Source organism: Lepidochelys olivacea (assembly GCF_965140295.1).
Source record: "Lepidochelys olivacea isolate rLepOli2 genome assembly, chromosome: 7".
In the NCBI taxonomy this organism is placed as follows: Eukaryota; Metazoa; Chordata; order Testudines; family Cheloniidae; genus Lepidochelys; species Lepidochelys olivacea.
In genome coordinates this window covers 52,203,052-52,224,865 of record NC_140417.1, presented here as the reverse complement: position 1 = coordinate 52,224,865, position 21,814 = coordinate 52,203,052, and the positions used below count along the sequence as shown (strand labels likewise).

At 43.7% G+C, this 21,814-nt stretch overlaps 1 protein-coding gene across 1 annotated transcript; it reads right to left on the bottom strand.

Annotated features, from left to right (window-relative positions):
* Positions 1–58: 58 nt before the first annotated feature.
* Positions 59–14,480, bottom strand: LOC311524394 (uncharacterized protein C3orf62 homolog; the record flags this gene model as incomplete). Its single annotated transcript, XM_084635461.1, is given in 5 exon segments — positions 59–312; positions 5,157–5,248; positions 7,075–7,504; positions 14,328–14,427; positions 14,430–14,480. Coding segments are annotated over 5 exon segments (927 nt in total).
* Positions 14,481–21,814: the final 7,334 nt, after the last annotated feature.

Here is a 21,814-nt window from a genome sequence, read left to right as displayed (position 1 = left end):
CCCCAGAAAGGCTCTATGTTTGAGAACTGTTTCTATGTAAACCTTTGATCCAGTTTCCCTAGTTCAGCTGGTGCAGAGCAGAGATGGCCGTGCTGTAATCCTCTTCCAAATCCAGAACTGTCTGGATAATCTCTTCATCCTCGATGTTTGGCCTTCGGTGCCTTGTCTCAGAACTGCTGCTCGCATCCATAAAGATGGCTAAAACATGGTCTGTAAGGGGGGGCTCACCTGAGTGCCTGTGAACTCTGCTTAACTCATTCACTAGGGCCAGCTGTCCTGATAACTCCTCTATACCCAAACTGTTTGGGTTCCCTACAAAATAAAGGAAAATGCCATGAAAACCAGTCCGTAAGTGTAATCAGTAATTGAAGCAGAGTAAGAGAGGCTGTAAATATCTATAGATACATTATAACCACTCAGGGATCTTTACATGGGCACCAACACCTCTCCCATCATCTACTGGCTGAGGAGACCTTTTGTATCCTAGTATGCTGTGAGCACTGGGCTCCCCACATTGGTTTGCTGTGGGGGCGGCTCAGAACCATGGGTGTTCTGTAAATTTTTATCCTGCCCCTCTTATGTCTTCTCTCTAAAGTGAGCAATCCCAGTCATTTTAATCTTTCAGCATACAGGAGTTCTCCAAGCCCTGGATCATTCTTGTCATCCTTCTCTGAACCCCCATCTAGTTCTGCAGTTGTCTCTTTGATAAGGGGTAACCACTCCTGCACACATTATCCAGATGAAGCTCTACCGTTGATGGAGATAAAGGTATTATATTTTCTGCATCACTCTCCATCCCATCCCATCCCTTATGAATCCCAACATGCGCATTGAGCAGCGGTCTCCACTGAGCTGTCCAGTGATGCTTAGACGCCTTTCCTGATACAGCTTTTCAGGGCTCCAAATAAGCCGTGTGGGTAATTAATTTTTTTCCTCCAGTGTGCATTACCTGGCGTTTATCAATACTGAATTTCATGTGCCAGCTTGTTGCTCATTCATTGAGCTGAGCCGGTACATAGCATAGTTGTAGATATTGGCAAAAATATGACTTTTGCAGGGCGGAGTACCAAGGTTTGAGAAGCACATAGGGGTGTCATTGGCAGAGCTGTGAAAGTGTGAAAATGTCCCTTTTCATCCACTCCTTCCTAGTCATAGGTTTTCCCCTACAACAAAATCTGGGCTGCATCTCTTGTTTGGTGGTATAGATGGCAGAGGCAAGGATGGGGGAGTGACATGTTTTATAAGCCCAGAATATATGGCAGTGAAAGAGGTCTGTTAAGTTCCCATTCTATACATACCCAGGGTGAGGTCTCTGTATCCTGCCCCAATACCAAGTGAAAGGCCTGCCTTAGTAGCGAGCATTCTGGGAAGTCTGAATCTGGCCTTAGAATCAAGTGAATATAGCTTCAAATGGCACCATTCTCAGAGTAAGCTTGGGGGCTGTAGGCATATAGTAACTGGGGCAGGATGTTTGTCTTGATAATATGCTCCCAGTGCCACTTTTTCAGGTCATTTGATATTGCATTTGGCAGGATTGAGGGATTGCACACAGCTCGGGTAAGCCTGCAGCGCATCAATTGCTAAGAATCATAGAATAGCAGGGTTGGAGGGGACCTCAGGAGGTTATCTAGTCCAAGCCCCTGCTCAAAGCAGGGCCAACACCAACTAAATCATCCCAGCCAGGGCTTTGTCAAGCTGGGCCTTAAAAACCTCTAAGGAAGGTCCTTTCTTCTGCTGTGCACATGGCTGAGGAATATGCCCAGACCACAGGCAGTGCAGATCTGTGATGATGATCTACTAGCAAGGCTAGTAGGAGAGAGAGGCGCAGGTTGGGATGTGGTGGATCTGAGCTGTGTACAAGCAGTCCTGCCGAAGGCATCAAAGATGAGGAAAAAGACTTTTGGGAGCAGGAGGTCATGGCAGAAGCACTGTAGAGTCTCCATCTTGGCAGTGGGGATACCCTGTCTAGTATGTCTGCCCCCTGGGGTAAGGGGTACACTGATTTGCTATTGGGGCAGCTCGGCAGCATTGAAGGTGGTGAACTGATCATACAGAAGATTTAAGTCAGTGTTGGAAGGGACCTCAGAAGGTCATCTAGTCCAACCCCCTGCTCAAAGCAGGACCAATCCCCAACTAAATCATCCCAGGCAGGGCTTTCTCAAACCAGACCTTAAAAACCTCTAAAGGAAGGAGATTCCACCACCTCCCTAGGTAAGGCATTCCAGTGTTTCACCACCCTCCTAGTGAAAAAGTTTAATGTCCAACCTAAACCTCCCCCACTGCAACCTGAAACCATTACTCCTTGTTCTATCATCTGCTACCACTGAGAACAGTGTAGATCCATCCTCTTTGAAAGCAGCTATCAAATCCTGCCTCATTCTTCTCTTCTGCAGACTAAATAATCCCAGTTCCCTCAGCCTCTCCTGATAAATCATGTGCTCTAGCCCCCTAATCATTTTTGTTGCCCTCCGGCAGACTCTTTCCAATTTGTCCACATCATTCTTGTGGAAACTGGACACAGTACTCCCGATGAGGCCTCACGAATTCCAAATAGAGGGGAACGATCACGTCCCTCGAGCTGCTGGCAATGCTCCTACGTATACAGCCCAAAAGGCCATTAGCCTTCTTGGCAACAAGGGCACACTGTCGATTCATATCCAGCTTCTTGTCTACTGTAACCCCTCGGTCTTTTTCTGCAGAACTGCTGCCTAGCCACTTTGTCCCTAGTCTGTAGTAGTGCATGGGATTCTTCTGTCCCAAGTGTGGGACTCTGCACTCCTCTTTGTTGAGCCTCAGATTTCTTTTGGCTCAATCCTCTAATTTGTCTAGGTCTCTCCATATCCTATCCCTACCCTCCAGCATATCTAGCACTCCTCCCAGGTTTAGTGTCATCTGCAAACTTGCTGAGGGTGCAATCCACGCCATCCTCCAGATCATTAATGAAGATATTGAACAAAACCAGCCCCAGGACCAACCCTTGGGGCACTCTGCTTGATACCGGCTGCCAACTAGACATGGAGCCATTGATCACTACCCATTGAGCCTGATGATCTAGCCAGCTTTCTATCCACCTTATAGTCCATTCATCCAGCCCATACTTCTTTAACTTGCTGGCAAGAATACTGTAGAAAACAGTATATCTCCCTCGGCTGGAGGCATCACCTCTGGATTGAGAGGGTAGTTTAGCGTCAATGTCAACTCAGTGCTTGGCTTTTTTTGCTGAGCATATTCATCATGCTGCCGCTTAGGGTGCATGGCCATACATCCAGAGTGAACTGGACTGAGACACCAAACACATTTAATCTAATTCACCAAGCAGCTAGTGGTTGTTAGTGGGGCTGTCAAACGATTAAACAAATTAATCGTGATTAATTGCACTGTTAAAGAATAGAATACCATTTAGATATTTTTGGATGTTTTCTACATTTTAAAATATTGATTTTAATTACAACACAAAATACAAAGTGTACAGTGCTCACTGATTTTGATGACAAATATTTGCACTGTAAAACAAAATAGTATTTTTCAATTCACCTCATTGCACTACAGTACTCTCTCTTTATCATGAAAGTTGAACCTACAAATATAGAATTATGTACAAAAAACCCCTGCATTCAAAAATAAAACATGTAAAACTTTAGAGCCTCCAAGTCCACTCAGTCCTACTTCTTGTTCAGCAAGTCACTGAGGCAAACAAAGTTTGTTTTCATTTGCAGGAATTAATTCTGCCTGCTTCTTGTTTACAATGTCATCTGAAAGTGAGACCAGGCATTCTCATGACACTGTTGTAGCTGGCTTTGCAAGATATTTACGTGCCAGATGCTCTCAAGATTCATTTGTCCCTTCATGCTTCAACCACCCATTCAGAGGACATGCATCCATGCTGATGACTGGTTCTGCTTGATAACGATCCAAAATATTGTGGACTGACTCATGTTCAGTTTCATTATCTGAGTCAGATGCCACCAGCAGAAGGTTGATTTTCTTTTTTGGAGGTTCCGGTTCTGTAGTTTCTGCATCAAAGTGTTGCTCTTTTAAGACTTCTAAAAGCATGCTCCACACCTTCTCCCTCTCAGATTTTGGAGGGCACTTCAGATTCTTAAACCTTGGGTCTAGTGCTGTATCTATCCTTAGAAATCTCACATTGGTACCTTCTTTGCGTTTTGTCAAATCTGCAGTGAAAGTGTTCTTAAAATGAATAAGATGTGCTGGGTCATCATTTGAGACTGCTATAACATGAAGTATATGGCAGAATGTGGGTAAAACAGCAGAAGACATTGTTCTCCCCCAAGGAGTTCAGTCACAAATTTAATGAACGCATTATTTTTTAAATGAGCATCATCAGCATGGAAGCATGTCCTCTGGAATTGTGGTCGAAGCATGAAGGGGCATATGAATGTTTAGCATATCTGGCATGTAAATACCTTGGAATGCCAGCTACAAAAATGCCATGCAAATACCTGTTCTCACTTTCAAGTGACATTGTAAATAAGAAGATGGCAGCATTATCTCCTGTAAATGTAAACAAACTTGTTTGTCTTAGCAATTGGCTGAACAAGAAGTAGGACTGAGTGGACTTGTAGGCTCTGAAGTTTTACATTGGGGTTTGTGTTACATAACTGCACTCAAAAAAAAACCTCTAAATTTGTAAATTGCATTTTCAGGATAAAGAGATTGCACTATAGTACTCGTATGAGGTGAATTGAAAAATAGTATTTCTTTCATTTCTACAGTGCAAATATTTGTAATAAAAATCATATAAAGTGAGCACTGTACATTGTATTCTGTATTGTAATTGAAATCAATATATTTCAAAATGTAGAAAAACATCCAAAAATATTTAATAAATTTCAATTAGTATTCTATTGTTTAACAGTGATTAATTGCAATTGATTTCTTTGAGTTAATCACGTGAGTTAACTGAGAGTAATCAACACCCTAGTTTTTAGTAACTTTAGTTATGCCTGATCTGGCTGGATTTGAACAGGTGGCTTCGTGGCAAACAGCTCCATTGCCTGTTATCTGTCGCCTTACATTTACAGGTCCTCACAATCCCTTCTACAAAAGGGTGAGATGATGTTTTTAAAAGACTTCACAGAGCTGGAAAAGCCAGCCTGCCCTGAGTGCAAGGAAGAAGAGCAGAGCTCTAGACTCACCAGGTGTGTCAGGAAGAGCCTGTGGAATGTCTCGGGGGACAGCATGGACTGCTACGTTTGCTTCTGACTTCGTGCATCTTTCAGCATCTTTGCTAGACAGAACAACAGAATGGTTTTGGTTCTCTGGGCAAGCTGCACTGCAGAAGTTTGTCAAATGGTTGACAGCAAAAATGGAGCTTTATAAACATAAGGACTAAATGTAGGGTACACATTCAAATGAAGGTATGGTGACAATGGTTGTATAGTCCGAGACATCTTCTAATGTGCACGTGCAGGGCCTTACCAATTTAATGGCTGTGAAAAGTCATGTCATGGACCATGAAATAAGCCCTTCCCTGTGAAATCTGATCTCCCCCTGCTGCTGGGAGCATCCCAGGCAGGGGCTCCTAGCTACTAGTTGTGGCCAGGTAGGGGCTTGTCCTTCCCCTGCATGTCCTTTCTCAGTGGGGAGACCAGACCCACCTCCAAAGGCAGTTCAGAAGTGAGGGTGTACCACTCTCACTTCTGTGCTGCAGCAGCCCTGGAGCTGGGTTCGGGGCTTCTGCAGCAGCTCAGGGCACCCAGCCTAGGGGCTTCCATGCACTGGCTCCTGCCATGGCTCGGGGCACCTGAGCTTGGGGTTTCTGCCCCCAGAGCACCAGCTGGGGCTTGGGACACCCAGGTTCAGGGCACCTGGGGTTGGGGCCTCTGCCCCCATGGCTCTTGCCAGGGCTCAGGGTGCCCAGGCTCGGGGCTTCTGCTCCCCAGGGCTTCTGCTGGGGCTCAGGGCTTCTACGCCTATGGCGCCAGCCAGGGCTTGGGACACCCAGTCTTGGGGCTTCTGCCCCCGCAGCTCCAAATGAAGCTTCCACCCCATGCATCCTGCTGGGGCTCAGGGCTTCTGCCCCCATGTCTTCTGCCAGGGCTTGGGGTTTCTGCCCCTACAGCTTGTGCCAGGACTTGGGGTGCCCATTTTTCCAGGGGGCCCCCCAAATTGGCCAGGGCAGGGCCCATGCATTAATCAGACACTGGCTAGGACTAGCAGATAGGAGCCCCCAGCTGTAGCACTTCCAAGAGCATGGGGGAGGTCAGACCCACCTCCACCTCCAGGAGCCTCCTCCAGCTGCAGGAAGCTTGTGCAGCCCAGCTCTGAAGGCAGCACAGAAGTGAGGGGTGCAATCCCTCTGCAACAGCTTTGGCAACCACCGCCGCCTTTTTGGGGGTTGGGCCCCCCACAGTTACAACACTGAAATTTCAGATGTGAACATCTGAAAATGTGGCTAGTTTTCAAATCCAATGGCTGTGAAATTGATTAGAATGGACCATAAATTTGGTAGGGTCCTATGCATGTGAAGGTTTTTTCACATGGTGACTCACCTGAAATTTGTCTCAGACATGCATTTTGTTGCATTTCAAGCTCTTTGGAACAGAGACTGTCTTACTGTACAGCACCTAGCACAAAGGAGCCCTGAGACTGAAGTCTCTAGATGCTACTGTAATGCAAATAATAATTAATACTAAACCATTCACAGAGTCAGGCCAGAAGACACCATTATGATAACGTAGCCTAAACTCCTACATAACACAGGCTGGAGATACGCTTCACAGCCCTGTGTAGCAAGGCATTAGGAGGGAGGCAAACAGCATTCTCCACCTACAGGCAGAAGGATAAATGTGGGCAAGAGAGGTTGCCCAAAATTGCAGCGAATACTTGTGACAGAGTTGGAAATAGCACCCTGGAGTCCTGATTCTCAGTGCCCCTCTAAGCACTAGAGCCCATTCCCCCTCTCAGAAATAATATCTACTGTCTGAGCTTCTGGAGGAAACATTCTTGCACATATCTCCTCAGAAGTTCCCTCCTCTTGGAAGTCTTGAAACTGGACACCCTGACCATGTCTTAACAGTATTCATGACAAAGAACTGTGAATACAAATTGTACCTTGCATGCCCTTTCCTCCATCTCTCGCTGTCCCCCAGAGTTCTTGGAAGTTGTCTATCAGGCACAAAAACGGAAGAACGTAGCCAAGTATTTTCCTTACTTGTCAAAGGTTCTCTCTTTGGGCATAAGGGATTTTGGGCAATGCTTACTGGAATAAGGTTTGGTATGAAGACAGGATTCTTTTTTTCCAGCACACAGGAGACTGCTGCAGACTGGTCGAAGTAGGAAGATAAGGTAGAAGTAGGATCTCTTCTGTAACTACCTCTATTCATTTGGGGCAAGGAGGAAGGTGTGTCTGTCTGCAAGTCTGAATTCTGTTTATTGATGCAGTCTTCTGAGTGACAGAAAGGAGCTGTGAGATCTTCAAATGCCCTGTCTATAGCTGCAGTCAGTTCCTTCCTGCATCTCCTTAGTTTTTCTGACATCTCACCTAAAAGGGATGAGATTTCTAGTTACACACTGTATTGTAAGCATATAAGGAAAAAGAAAAGCAGTACTTGTGGTACCTTAGAGACTAACAAATTTGAGTATAAGCTTTCGTGAGCTACAGCTCACTTCATCAGATGCATCCAATTAAGTGAGCTGTAGCTCATGAAAGCTTATGCTCAAATAAATTTGTTAGTCTAAGGTACCACAAGTACTCCTTTTCATTTTGCGAATACAGACTAACACGGCTGCTACTCTGAAACCTGTCATATAAGGAAAGTAAAAGACAACTGCAGAAAGAATAAATTATATCAGTACCTGGAAAGATAATGGAGCAAATAAGCAATCAGTTTGCAAGCACCTAGAAGATAATAAGGTGATAAGTAACAGTCCGCATGGATTTGTCAAGAACAAATCATGTCAAACCAACCTAATAGCTTTCTTTGACAGGGTAACAAGCCTTGTGGAGGGGGGTGGGTGGGAAAGCAGTAGGTGTGGTATATTGGACTTTATTAAGGCTTTTTATACTGTCTCCCATGACCTTCTCATAAACAAACTAAGGAAATACAACCTAGATGGAACTAGTATAAGGTAGGTGCATAACTGGTTGGAAAACCTTTCCCAGACAGTAGTTATCTGTAGTTCACAGTCAAGCTGGAAGGGCATATCTAGTGAAGTCCCACAGAGATAAATTCTGGGTTTGGTTCTGTTCAATATCTTTTATCAGTGATTTAGATAATGGCATAAAGAGCACACTTATAAAGTTTGCAGATGATACCAAGCAGGGAGGGTTGCAAGTGCTTTGGAGGATAGGATTAAAATTCAGAATAATCCAGAAAAATCTGAAGAAAATGGAATGAAATTCAGTAAGTACAAATGCAAAGTACTCCACTTAGGCAGGAACAGTTGCACATACACAAAATAGGAAAATGACTGGCTAGGAAGGAGTACTGTGAAAGGGATCTGGGGGTGGTCATAGTAGATCACAAGATAAATATGAGTCAATTACTCCTGGGAGAATTTCTGCACTACTGTGCATGTCCATAATTAATGAGCCACACATACTTTTATTTTTTTGCACAGAAAAATTTTTTTGCCAAAATGTTGCTGCAGTTCTGCCTTTTGCCCACAAGAGGGCACTGTGATGATAGAACAGCAGCAGTTCCTGGCCAGCTAAGGAAAAGAAAGGGCTTGCACTGCCTTCTTCACAGCACCTGTCAGGCCAGGCCAGGAGCTCACAAGGGCTAGCGGGGGAGGACGGTGCTGAGCTACATAGGGTGGAGGGACACATGGGGACAGGATCAGATGTGCTGACTGAATGGGAGAGGCTAGGGGTCAGCCAGGGTCTGCATGAGGGAAGTTCCCTAACAATCCCTCCCCACCCAAAAAAAAAACAAAAACACACCATACACATGTTCCGTACTTCTCCCACCCATACCCAACAACCCTTCAAGTTCACACTCAGGCTCCTTCCCAGCAATTACATCTCTCTCCCTTAGTTCCTCCATTACCCCTAACTCCCCCAAGCCTTTGCACTGCTTCTGAAGGGTGAAGGAAATATGGTTCTGTATTGTAGTTTAAATGAATTATTACTCAGAGTTCGCAAAAAGAAAAGGAGTACTTGTGGCACCTTAGAGACTAACCAATTTATTTGAGCATGAGCTTTCGTGAGCTACAGCTCACTTCATCGGATGCATGCCGTGGAAACTGTAGCAGACTTTATATATACACAGAGACTATGAAAAAATACCTCCTCCCATCCCACTGTCCAGCTGGTAATAGCTTATCTAAAGTGATCACCAGGTGGGCCATTTCCAGCACAAATCCAGGTTTTCTCACCCTCCACCCCACCCCCACAGATTCACTCTCCTGCTGGTGATAGCCCATCCAAAGTGACAACTCTTTACACAATGTGCATGATAATAAAGTTGGGCCATTTCCTGCACAAATCCAGGTTCTCTCACCCCCCTCCCAAAAACCAGACACACAAACTCACTATCCTGCTGGTAACAGCTCATCCAAAGTGACCATTCTCCCTATAATGTGCATAATTAAGGTGGGCCATTTCCAGCACAAATCCAGGTTCTCTCACATCCCCCCCACCCCCATACACATACACTCAGAGTTCAGTTTCAATATGCCTGGTAAGGAATCTATTTGTGAAAACATTTCCTGAATCTTTTTTGTTTTCTGTACTGTTACAGACGTACTTGCTGATAGCTATTCTGAAATAAATGACCAAAAATAATTGAAACTGGTGTGATTATATGGTGTTATTTTGACAAATAAAATATGCAGAATTTGAAAATATTTTGCCCAGAATTGTTAATTTTTTGGCGCAGAATTCCCCCAAGAGTAAACAGTGTAACACTGTTGCAAAAAAAGCACAAACATAATTCTGGGATGTATTAGCAGGAATGTTGTAAGCAAGACACGAGAAGTAATTCTTCCGCTCTACTCCATGCTGATTAGGCTTCAACTGGAGTATTGTGTCCAGTTTTGGGTGCCACATTTCAGGAAATATGTGGACAAATTGGAGAAAGTCAAGAGATAGCAACAAAAATGATTAAAGGTCTAGAAAATGTGACCTATGAGGGAAGATTGGAAAACTTGGGTGTGATGGGTGAACCCCCCCCATCTGGTGCCATTTGATGTGCCACCTGATGTGCTGGGGTCCCACTGGTTCCACCAGCCTGGGTTTCCTCATCCTGTCCTAGCTGTGCCAGGTCCTCAAGCCTTCTCTAGCGTGCATGCGCACGCACCCACCCACCCACACATAAGGACACCCAGCTGCAGACAGACTGAAATTAGCTCTGTGGGGAAGATTCAGCTCAGTGATTTACTTAACACTCACGTGCACACCTCCTTTGGAGTGTAAATCCAATATAATATTGTCTTGAACTGGAGAGAGAGAGAGATCTGCACAGTGCAAACTCAAAAATTGCCCCCTCCCTCAACATGGAGACAGATATGCACAGCTTTTTGCACCCCCCATGAATTGTACAAACTGGGATTTGTAACAAACAAAAAATAAGTTTAACTACAAAAGTTAAATGTTAAGTGATAGCAAACAGAACAAAGCAGATTACTGAGCAAACAAAACACAACATGCAAATTAAGCTTAATACACACAAGAAACAGGTTACAAAATGTAATTTCTCACCCTAAATGATGTTTTAAGCAGGTTGCAGTTTCTGGAGCTTAGAGTTCCAGTTATTTCTCTTTACAGACTTGTCCCCTGTCTCAGCCCCTGCCTTTCCCTTCAGGTCTTTTTAGCAATCTTCCTTCTTGGACAGGGAGGCAATGGAGAAGAGTCTTGATTGCCTTACTCCCCAGCCTTAAATAGAATTTACATAAGGCAGGAATCTTTTGTTTCCCAGTCTGACCTCCCACCCCCCTCTTAATGGAAAGACACTGAAAGCCCAAGATGGGGGTCTAGTACCAGGTGACCCAATCACCTGACCCTTTAGTATCAAAGCAGCAACCCCGGAAGCTTCTGAGGAAGATGGGAGAGTAGTATCTGCTCTTATTCTTTCTAATGGCCCATTGAGGCTGATTGGGGGAATGCCCACCAGACAGTAGGCAGATACATACATGGTTGTAATTGTTACATGGTCAGTATTCCTAACCTCAAATACTGAAATGACACATACATATTGGATAAACACATTCAGTAGATCAGAACCTTTCCAATGATACCTCACATGACCCCATATTGCATAATACATATCTTAGTTATGGCATATTCATATCAACAATATTTTATGCAGAATATGGGGTGCAGTGTCACACTGGGTTTGTTTAGTCTGGAAAAGAGAAGACTGAGAGGGGACATGATAACAGTTTTCAAGTACATAAAAGGTTGTTACAAGGAGGAGGGAGAAAAAACAACAAAAAAACCGCATTCTTGTTAACCTCTGAGAATAGGACAAGAAGTAATGGGCTTAAATTGCAGCAAGAGCAGTTTAGGTTGGACAATACAAAAAGCTTCCTGTCAGGATAGTTAAGATCTGGAATAAATTGCCTAGGGAGGTTGTGGAATCTGTGTCATTGGAGATTAAGAGCAGGTTAGACAAAACACCTGTCAAGGATGTCTAGATAATACTTAGTCCTCCCATGAGTGCAGGGGACTGGACTAGAAGACTTCTTGAGGTCCCTTCAAGTCCTCTGATTCTATAACTAAGGGCTTGTTTTCACTGTTAGAAAAATTCAATATTTTATCTTACGGTACCTATGTGAGTGAGCTATCTCAAGGCAAAAATAGTGAAGAGTAGGACCGCAAGGTAAACTAGACCAGGTCACCTTCAGATAGGAGTACAAGGCTGACCTCCTCTAGTTTATCTTGTAAAAGTAAAGTGCCTGCTTTTCACTGTTTTTTTACCTCAGGATAGCTCATGCACATTAGTTACTTTGGAGGTAAAAAAATGCCACTTTTCTTGCAGTGAATACAAGCCCTAAAATAAGCAATGGTGTAAAATGAGGATGAAATTCCAGTTGAAGGTGCTGGAGACCAAGGGAGGTCATCACCAGATCTCCAATACATCCAGATATTCCCTGACTGCAGAGCTGTTACTTTTGCATGAGAATGTTTCTCTTGCAAAGTATTTCCATTATGTGTGTGACTGGTTCGGTCACACAGACCCCCTTGGGACTGTCACCTGACGTGCTGAAACTACCTCTGAGCCCGTTTTCCCTAAAGGCATGGGACTTCAGAACCCTGCCTTCGTGAGCCAGACACACCAGTCTGCTGCAACACAGACCCAGATCTGAACCATGCCCCCAAAGCTGCAGGCTTTAACTGAAAGCCACTCAGCAGGTATTTTTGTCTCCAGAACCCAGACACCCAGCTCCCAATGGGATCCAAACCCCAATAAATCCATTTTACTCTGAATAAAGGTTATACAGGGTAAACTCATAAATTGTCCGCCCTCTATAACACTGATAGAGAGATACACACAGCTGTTTGCTCCCCCAGGTATTAATCACTTACTCTGGGTTAATAAAATAACCTTTTTTAAAATTAAGCATAAGAAGTAGGATTTAAGTGGTTTCAAGTAACAACAGACAGAACAAAGTAGGTTACCAAGCAAACTAAAACACATGCAAGTCTAAGCCTAATACATTAAGAAACTGAATACAGGTAAAATCTCACCCTCAGAGATGTTCCAATAAGCTTCTTTCACAGACGAGACTCCTTCCTTGTCTGGGCCCAATCCTTTCCCCGGTACAGTTCTTGTTAGTTCCAGCTCAGGTGGTAACAAAGGGGATTTCTCATGACTGCAGCCCCTTTGTTCTGTTCCACCCCCTTTAATAGCTTTGGCACAAGGCGGGAATCCTTTGTCTCTCTCTCTGGGTTCCCACCCCTCCTTCTAAATGGAAAAGCACCAGGTTAATGATGGATTCAGTTCAGGTGACATGATCACATGTCCTGTGAGACTTCATTACTCACTTGTTGGCACACAGGAAGTCTTACAAGTAAAGAGAGCCATTTACAACCAATTGTCCTGATTAATGGGAGCCATCAAGAGTTCAAACCACCATTAACGGCCAACACTTTGCATAATTACAATAGGACTTCAGGGTTATATTTCATATTCCTAGTTTCAAATACAAGAATGATACATTCATACAAATAGCATGACCACACTCAGATTATAAGCTTTGTAATGATACTTTACAAGAGACCTTTTGCATAAAGCATACTCCAGTTATATCATATCCACACTTATAAACATTTTTATAAAAATATGGAGTGCAAGGTCACAATATGTAAATTCAGTATTCCAAAATCACCACATTAAAATACCTATCTGTTCATCTACCCACCTTGCTATCTAGCTGTAGAATTTAAATGACACTAATCCCCAATGCATCCTCGTACCATCCTAGGGTTCAGTTCATTATACTTGGGTTTTGCCTCATGCCTTTCACCCCTTCTGATAGATGTATGACTGTGTGCTGGCCATTCATAAAAGCATGACTGTATAAGCCATTGCTACGTGGAAATTTGAAGACATCATATGTGCCTTGTTTTCTAACAAGAGTGTAAATATGAACACACAGAGAACTAAACCCTGCTACTTTAGAAGCCATCCAGATTTCAAAAATTAGATGGATGCCTAATTTGAGTATCTTGAACTAGGAAATAGATTCTACAACACAGACAACTCTCTAGGTTCTGAATCCATCAGACAGTCATTAAAGAGGTCTTTCCTGGGCACAGCAACTGGTGTCCATTCAAAAAGGTGGGATGAATTAGTCTGCTCTAGAAAACCCAATAATAATGGGGGATTGCAACTCCCCCCATATTGACTGGGTAAATGTTGCTTCAGGATGGGATGCAGAGAGAGAGTATCTAGACACCGTTAATGACTGCTTCTTCAAGCAGCTAGGCCTAGAAACCACAAGGGGAGAGGCAATCCTTGATGTAGTCTTAAGTGGAGCACAGGATCCGGGCCTAGGGATTCATGTAGTTGCACCACTCAATAATAACAACCATTATGTAATTAAATTTAATATCCTAGTGTGTGTGGGGCAGGGGAATATAAAGAAACCTACCACAGGAGTATTTAACTTCAAAATGGGGAAGTACACAAAAATGAAAAAGCTAGTTAAACAGAAATTAAAAGGAACAGTCGCAAGGGTGAAATGCCTGTAAGCTGCATGGAAACTATTTTATAACGCCACAATAGAGGCTTGAACTAAATGTATGCCCCAAATAAAAAAAAAAAAAATTAAAAAAACCAGTAAGAGGACCAGAAAATGCCACTATGGCTAAACAGCAGAGTCAAAGAGGCAGTTAGAGGTTGTAACAGTGTGCAACTCACCACTGCAGCACCTCCTGCTGGCTTCCTGGGGATTAGCTCTGCTAGCCAGTGTGCCCTCTTCTGGTGCTGTCTCACCCGCCATCACTTCTGTTCCTGGACCCATGTCGTTCCAAGGACCACGGCGTCCTCTTCAGGACAGAGCCCTCCAGCCATGACATATTCTGTTCTCCCCCCTTCCGGAGGAACTGCAGGTTTCTGTCCAGCCACTTCCCTCAGTGGCAACTGCCGCCAGTTGTCTGGCCACTTCCTCAATGGTGTTGGGGGTAGGGGAACCCAGGCCTGCCCACTACTCTGGCTCCCAACACATGGACCCCACAGATAGCTGCCATTTGCTGCATTCCCTCCAACTCCTCAGTTGATTTCCTTGGGCCACCTCCCCGTGGCTCCCCAGAAACCTTTTCATCCCTGTCTCAGGGCCTCAGCCTGCGAATCGCTGCAGCTCCCCAATCAATGCTAGCAGCACTGCTCTGTCCAGGATGCTAGCAACCTTCCCCCTGATCTTCCCTTCTCAAGCTCCAAGCAGCTACTGAAGTTTATCTGCCCCTCAGCCCTTCTTATATGGGCCTGCCAGGCCCTGATTGGCTGCTCTCTCAGCCCTTCACTGATTGGCTACCTCCTGCACAGCCTCCCTAGGGCTCTATTAACCCCTTAGTGCCCAGTGTAAGGCAGGTGCCCCATCACACAGGCAAAAAGGCGCCCTTTAAAAAATGGAAGGCAAATCCTGCTGAGGAAGATAGAAAAGAGCATATACTCTGGCAAGTCAAGTGTAATTAGGTAGGCCAAAAAAGAATTTGAAAAGCAACTAGCAAAAGACACAAAAATCAACACACACAAAAAAAGTTTTTAAGTATATCAGAATCAGGAAGCCGGCCAAACAACCAGTGAAGCCACTGGACGACCAAAGTGCTAAAGGAGCATTCAAGGAAGACAAGGCCATTGCAGAGAATCTAAATGAATTCTTTAATTGGTCTTCACTGCAGAGGATGTGAGGGAGACTCCCACACCTGAGCCATTCTTTTTAGATAACAAATCTGAGGAACTGTCTGAGATTGAGCTATGCAGTGTTGCTGTAGCTGTTTTGGTCCCAGGATATTAGAGAAGCAAGATGGGTGAGATAATATCTTTTATTGATGAGAGACAAGCTATTGAGCTTACATAGAACTCTTCTTCCATCCTGAAGAGACTCCAGAGGCAATTCTGGCAATTACAGGCTGGTAATCCTAAGTTCGGTACCAGGCAACTTGGTTGAAACTATAGTAATGAACAGAATTATCAGATACACAGATGAACATGATATATTGGGGAAGAGTCAACACAGCTTTTGTCATCATGCCTCAACATGGGTGATCCAGTGGATATAGTGTACTTGGACTTTCAGAAAGTCTTTGACAGGGTCCCTCATCAAAGTCTCTTAAACCAAGTAAGTAGTCATGGGGTAGGAGGGACGGTGTCTCATGGATTAGTTGCTGGTTAAAAGATAGGAAACAAAGGGTAGGAATAAATGGCCAGTTTTCACAGTGGTAAGAGATAAATATCAAGGTCGCCCAAGGATCTGTCCTGGGACCTGTTCTGTTCAGCATATTCATTAATGATCTGGAAAAGGGGATAAGCTGTGAGCTGGCAAAATTTGAAGATGATACTACATTACTCAAGATGGTTAAGTCCAAAGCAGACTGCGAAGAGTTACAAAGGTATCTCATAAAACTGGTTGACTGGGCAACAAAGATGGCAGATGAAATTTAATTTTGATACTTGCAAAACAATGCACACTGGAAAAAATAATCCTAACTACAAATACAAAAATATGGAGTCTAACTCAGCTGTTACCACTCTAGAAAAAGTTCTTGGAGTCATTCTCTGAAAACATCTGCTCAATGTGCAGGGGTAGTCAAAAAAGCGAACTGAATGTTAGGAGCCATTAGGAAAGGGATAGATAATAAGACAGAACATATCATAATGCCATGAACTAGACACTATACTGAGCAACATCAAACCCGGAATGGTGGCAGGATACAACATTTTGCCAGATTTCCTGAAACACCTTGGAACCAACAGCAGTCAATGGTTATCCAAATTTCTGATGCAGATTGTCAATGAGGATAACCTGTCAAGGATCTGGAGAATGTCAAAAGTGATGGCCCTTCTAAAATCCAGAAAGAACCTATACAGGGCAGGAAGCTGCTGATAAATCTCTCTACAATCTGTCATCTTCAAAGTCCTGGAGTGCCTTATCCTCCAGCATATATAAATTGCACTTTAACGACAAAGAGATTGCACTACAGTACTTGTATGAGGTGAATTGAAAAATACTATTTCTTTTGTTTATCACTTTTACAGTGCAAATATTTGTAATCAAAAATAATATACACTTTGATTTCAATTACAACACAATACAATATGTATGGAAATGTAGAAAAACATCCAAAATATTTAATAAATCTCAATTGGTGTACTATTGTTTAAAACTGCTATTAATCGCGATTAATGTTTTTGAGTTAACTGTGAATAATCGACAGCCCTACTAGCAATCAATAACCATAGATATCAACAAGTCAGACACTAAATACTGAGGAGCTTTAATTACCAATGACAATTTGGGGAAGGAGGAAATTAAGGCAGGGTTACAGAGTGGGAACACCTGTTGCTTTTCTCTGCAGAGATTTTTTAGTTTCAAACAGCTGAGAAGACCAAGCTACAAGACCATTATATGGCCTATTGCTTTATGTAGATGTGAGACCTTACTAAGGTGGAAGAAAGACAGCTAAATATCTTCAAAGTAAAGTGTTGAGATGGATTGTTGGACCAACTGGGGGGATGATAGGTGGAAAAGAAGATTTAATAGGGAACTGTAGCAGATCTATGCAGAACCAAATATAGTAAATGTAGTGAAATCGCAGTGCAAGAAAAAGAGAGGACTTGAGACAGCTTTGAAAATAACATGGGTAGCTCAGCTCAGCTCAGCTTAGAATAAGTGAACATAACTCCCAGGACAGTGCAACATGGCTCTGACCAATAATAATGAGGATGTGTGTGCTGGGGGCTCTCCTCTCTGCCAGAGTGAGCTAAACTGTTGCACCCCATGGAGCTGCAGACATTCTCCCAGGAATTTCTCCAGGACGCAGTTCAATGCCAACAGCTTTATTAGCATGGATAACACCCTGGTGCCATTGGCATGTCTGATTAATGGAGTATGATGTGAATCCAAGGCACTTTTTGAAGGGTCTTTGACACTGCGAGGAACAATCTTGACAGTCCCTTACTCCCATATCAAGGCTCTTAGCCCTGGTCTACACTGGGCGGGGTCGACTTAAGATACGCAACTTCAGCTACGCAAATAGCATAGCTGAAGTCAGTGTATCTTAGGTCGACTTACCTGGCTGTGAGGACGACGGCGAGTCAACCGCTGCCACTCCCCCATCGACTCCACTTCTGCCTCTCATGATCTGAAGTTCCAGAGTCGACAGGGAGCGCATTCGGGGATCGATTTATCACGTCTAGACGAGACACAATAAATCGATCCCCGATAGATCGATCACTACCCACCGATTCGGTGGGTAATGAAGACCTGCCCTTAGAAGCATAGAATCATAGAATATTAGGGTTGGAAGAGACCTCAGGAGGTCATCTAGTCCAATCCCCTACTCAAAGCAGGACCAACACTAACTAAATCATCTTCTTTCCCTTTGGGCAGTGCCTTGTTCTTTGCTTGTGATACAGACGTATATGGACCATGCACCGAGGCAACTCCTTGAGCCTGTCTCCCAGCCCTGAGCCCAGGATCCACTGGGCCTGCTGTGACCCTTGCAGCAGCACATGACACTGGCTATGCCACCCCTCCTTGAATGGCATTCCCCTCCTTCATTGGGAGGAGGGCTGGAAGCAGAAGGTAGGGGCAGGATTTCCTGCCAGCACTTTAGCCAGCCAGGGCTCTGGGGGGGAAGAGGGCTGCTCCCTGAGTCACTGCCCATCCCCAGCCAGCCAGGGCTCTGGAGGCAGGGCCAGATTTCACAGCTCTGCTGCTTACATGTGGAGTGAGGGCTGCACACATGTAACTGCCTTCAACTGAAAGACACTTCGCCCTGTTGTGAGAGACAAACCACTGTGAGTTAGAAAATCTATCTGCACCCTGGTTCTGCAGGGTAAAAAACAACAGACTATATACACAGATCTCCTTTCACCTGGGTTGGCGTGAGTTCCTCAGGGCCCTCTCTGTACCATCGGGAGAATAGCACTGCCCTACCTCACAGGGACTGGGAGGAAAAATACATTAGGGCTTGGAAGGCACTCAGTACCTTCAATAGCTGTATTAAAAATACAGCGCATCCGCCTTGATTGCATAGCATCTACTCTTTGAGCATAGAATGAATTTTGTAAGAATTTACAGATTAATTAAAAATTAATTTTAAAAGCGTCTTTTAAGAATGTAAAAAGAAAAGGAGTACTTGTGGCACCTTAAAGACTAACCAATTTATTTGAGCATGAGCTTTCGTGAGCTACAGCTCACTGCATTGGATGCATACTGTGGAGTGAGCTGTAGCTCACGAAAGCTCATGCTCAACTAAATTGGTTAGTCTCTAAGGTGCCACAAGTACTCCTTTTCTTTTTGCGAATACAGACTAACACGGTTGTTACTCTGAAACCTATCATTATTTTAAGAAATGTAGTCTCTTTTCTTTGTCCCAAGTGATCTTAATAACAGAATAAGATGGACTCTTCAAATGTTCCATATAGTCAAAATTCTTTTAAGTCTTGTGCATAGGCTATATTGAAGAAATCAAGTAGTAATTAAATTAATGAGTGTTGTGTCTAATTGGTATGATCATATAGGCTACAGACAGGATCAGAACCACAGCTCAGGTAACTCCAAGTACAGCCAGCCATTGTGACATCAGATGTAATTTAACTCTTCCTCTGCAGCTAATTTGCATACAATAATTCTATGAAGGAATTATAACGACTCAGAGGTCTGAGGGAAGCTGAATTAACATCAAGAGCTCTCACTTGTTCATTGCTCAACTCAACTGTCAGCATGGTAAAGGTCCCATGCTAGCTTGGGCATCAGTGCTTCAAAGAAGCCCAAGGTGCTGCTGCCCCAGCTCCACCATACATAGAGCCAGCAGTGCCAGGGGAGCTGAGGCAGCAACATTAGAGGATTCTGACGTTTCATGCAGTGCTGGGCATGGTGACCAAGGAGAGCAAAAGGCTTGTTTGGTGAAACCTTTTACTGTGTGTCTTGACTTTGGGTTACCTGGAAGGGGAGGATTTTAGCCTTCTACCCAAACTGATCCATGACTTTACAAATTAAACTGACCAACCAGCTGCTGGGAGACAGTCGAGCAGCCACGAAATGGAGGCACAGCCACGGCCTGGTGAGAGAGAGGTTGGGACAGCCGTTACTGAGTAGAAAGAAATGGCATGGCTTTAGATTAGCATTGTGTGGGAAGGCACTGTTGAACAGAATTGCCATTGCAGAAATGGAGTGATTGTTTAAGTTTCGGAGTTTCTAACTTTAGAATTACTTTTCATAGAATCATAGGATTGGAAGGGACCTCAGTGGGTGATCTAGTACAGTCCCCTGCACTCAAGGCAGGATTACATAATAACTAGACCATTCCTGACAGGTGTTTGTCTAACCTGTTCTTAAAAACCTCCAATGACAGAGATTCCACAACCTCCCTAGGCAGTTTGTAACCCTGACAGTTAAGAAGTTTTTCCTAATGTCCAACCTAAACTCTTGCTGCAATTTAAGCCCATTGCTTCTTGTTCTATCCTCAGAGGTTGAGAACAATTTTTCACCCTGTCATAAATATAAAGGGAAGGGTAAACCCCCTTGAAATCCCTCCTGGCCAGGGGAAAGCTCCTCTCACCTGTAAAGGGTTAAGAAGCTAAAGGTAACCTCGCTGGCACCTGACCAAAATGACCAATGGGGAGACAAGATACTTTCAAAAGCTGGGAGGAGGGAGAGAAACAAAGGGTCTGTGTGTCTGTCTATATGCTGGTTCTTTGTCAGGGATAGACCAGGAATGGAGTCTTAGAACTTTTAGTAAGTAATCTAGCTAGGTATGTGTTAGATTATGATTTCTTTAAATGGCTGAGAAAAGAATTGTGCTGAATAGAATAACTATTTCTGTCTGTGTATCTTTTTTGTAACTTAAGGTTTTGCCTAGAGGGGTTCTCTATGTTTTTGAATCTAATTACCCTGTAAGATATCTACCATCCTGATTTTACAGGGGGGATTTCTTTATTTCTATTTACTTCTATTTTTATTAAAAGTCTTCTTGTAAGAAAACTGAATGCTTTTTCATTGTTCTCAGATCCAAGGGTTTGGGTCTGTGGTCACCTATGCAAATTGGTGAGGCTTTTTATCCAACATTTCCCAGGAAAGGGGGGGGTGCAAGTGTTGGGAGCATTGTTCATTGTTCTTAAGATCCAAGGGTCTGGGTCTGTAGTCACCTAGACAAATTGGTGAGGCTTTTTACCAAACCTTGTCCAGGAAGTGGGGTGCAAGGTTTTGGGAAGTATTTTGGGGGGAAGGACGCGTCTAAACAGCTCTTCCCCAGTAACCAGTATTAGTTTGGTGGTGGTAGCGGCCAGTCCAAGGACAACGGGTGGAATATTTTGTACCTTGGGGAAGTTTTGACCTAAGCTGGTAAAGATAAGCTTAGGAGGTTTTTCATGCAGGTCCCCACATCTGTACCCTAGAGTTCAGAGTGGGGGAGGAACCTTGACACACCCTCTTCCTTGTAACAACCTTTTATGTCAGTGATTTTCAGCCTTTTTTATCTGCAGACCCATAAAAAATTCAAATAGAGGTGTAGACCCCTTTGGAAATCTTAGACCGTCTGCGGACCACAGGTTGAAAACCACTGTTTTATGAACTTGAAAACTGTTCTCACATCCCCTCAGTCTTCTCTTCTCCAGACTAAACAAACCCAATATTTTCAGTCTCCCCTCATAGGTCATGTTTTCTATATCTTTAATAATTTTTTGTCCAGATTTCTCCAATTTATCCACATCTTTCCTGAAATGTAGCTCCCAGAACTGGACCCAATACTCCAGCTGAGGCCTAATCAGCGCTTAGTAGAGCAAAAGAATTACTTCTGTGTCTTACTTACAACACTCCTGCTAATACATCCCAGAATGATGTTTGCTTTTTTTCCAAGTGTTACATTGTTGAGTCATATTTAGCTTGTGATCCACTATCACCCCCAGATCCCTTTCCACAGTACTCCTACTTAGGCACTCATTTCCCATTTTGTATGTGTGCAGCTTATTGTTCCTTTCTAAGTGGAGCACTTTGCATTTGTCCTTATTTAATTTCATCCTGTTTACTTCAGACCATTTCTCCAGTGTGTTCAGATCATTTTGAATTTTAATCCTATCCTCCAAAGCATTTGCAACCCCTCCCAGCTTGGTATTGTCCACAAACTTTATAAATCATAGAATCATAGAATATCAGGGTTGGAAGGGACCCCAGAAGGTCATCT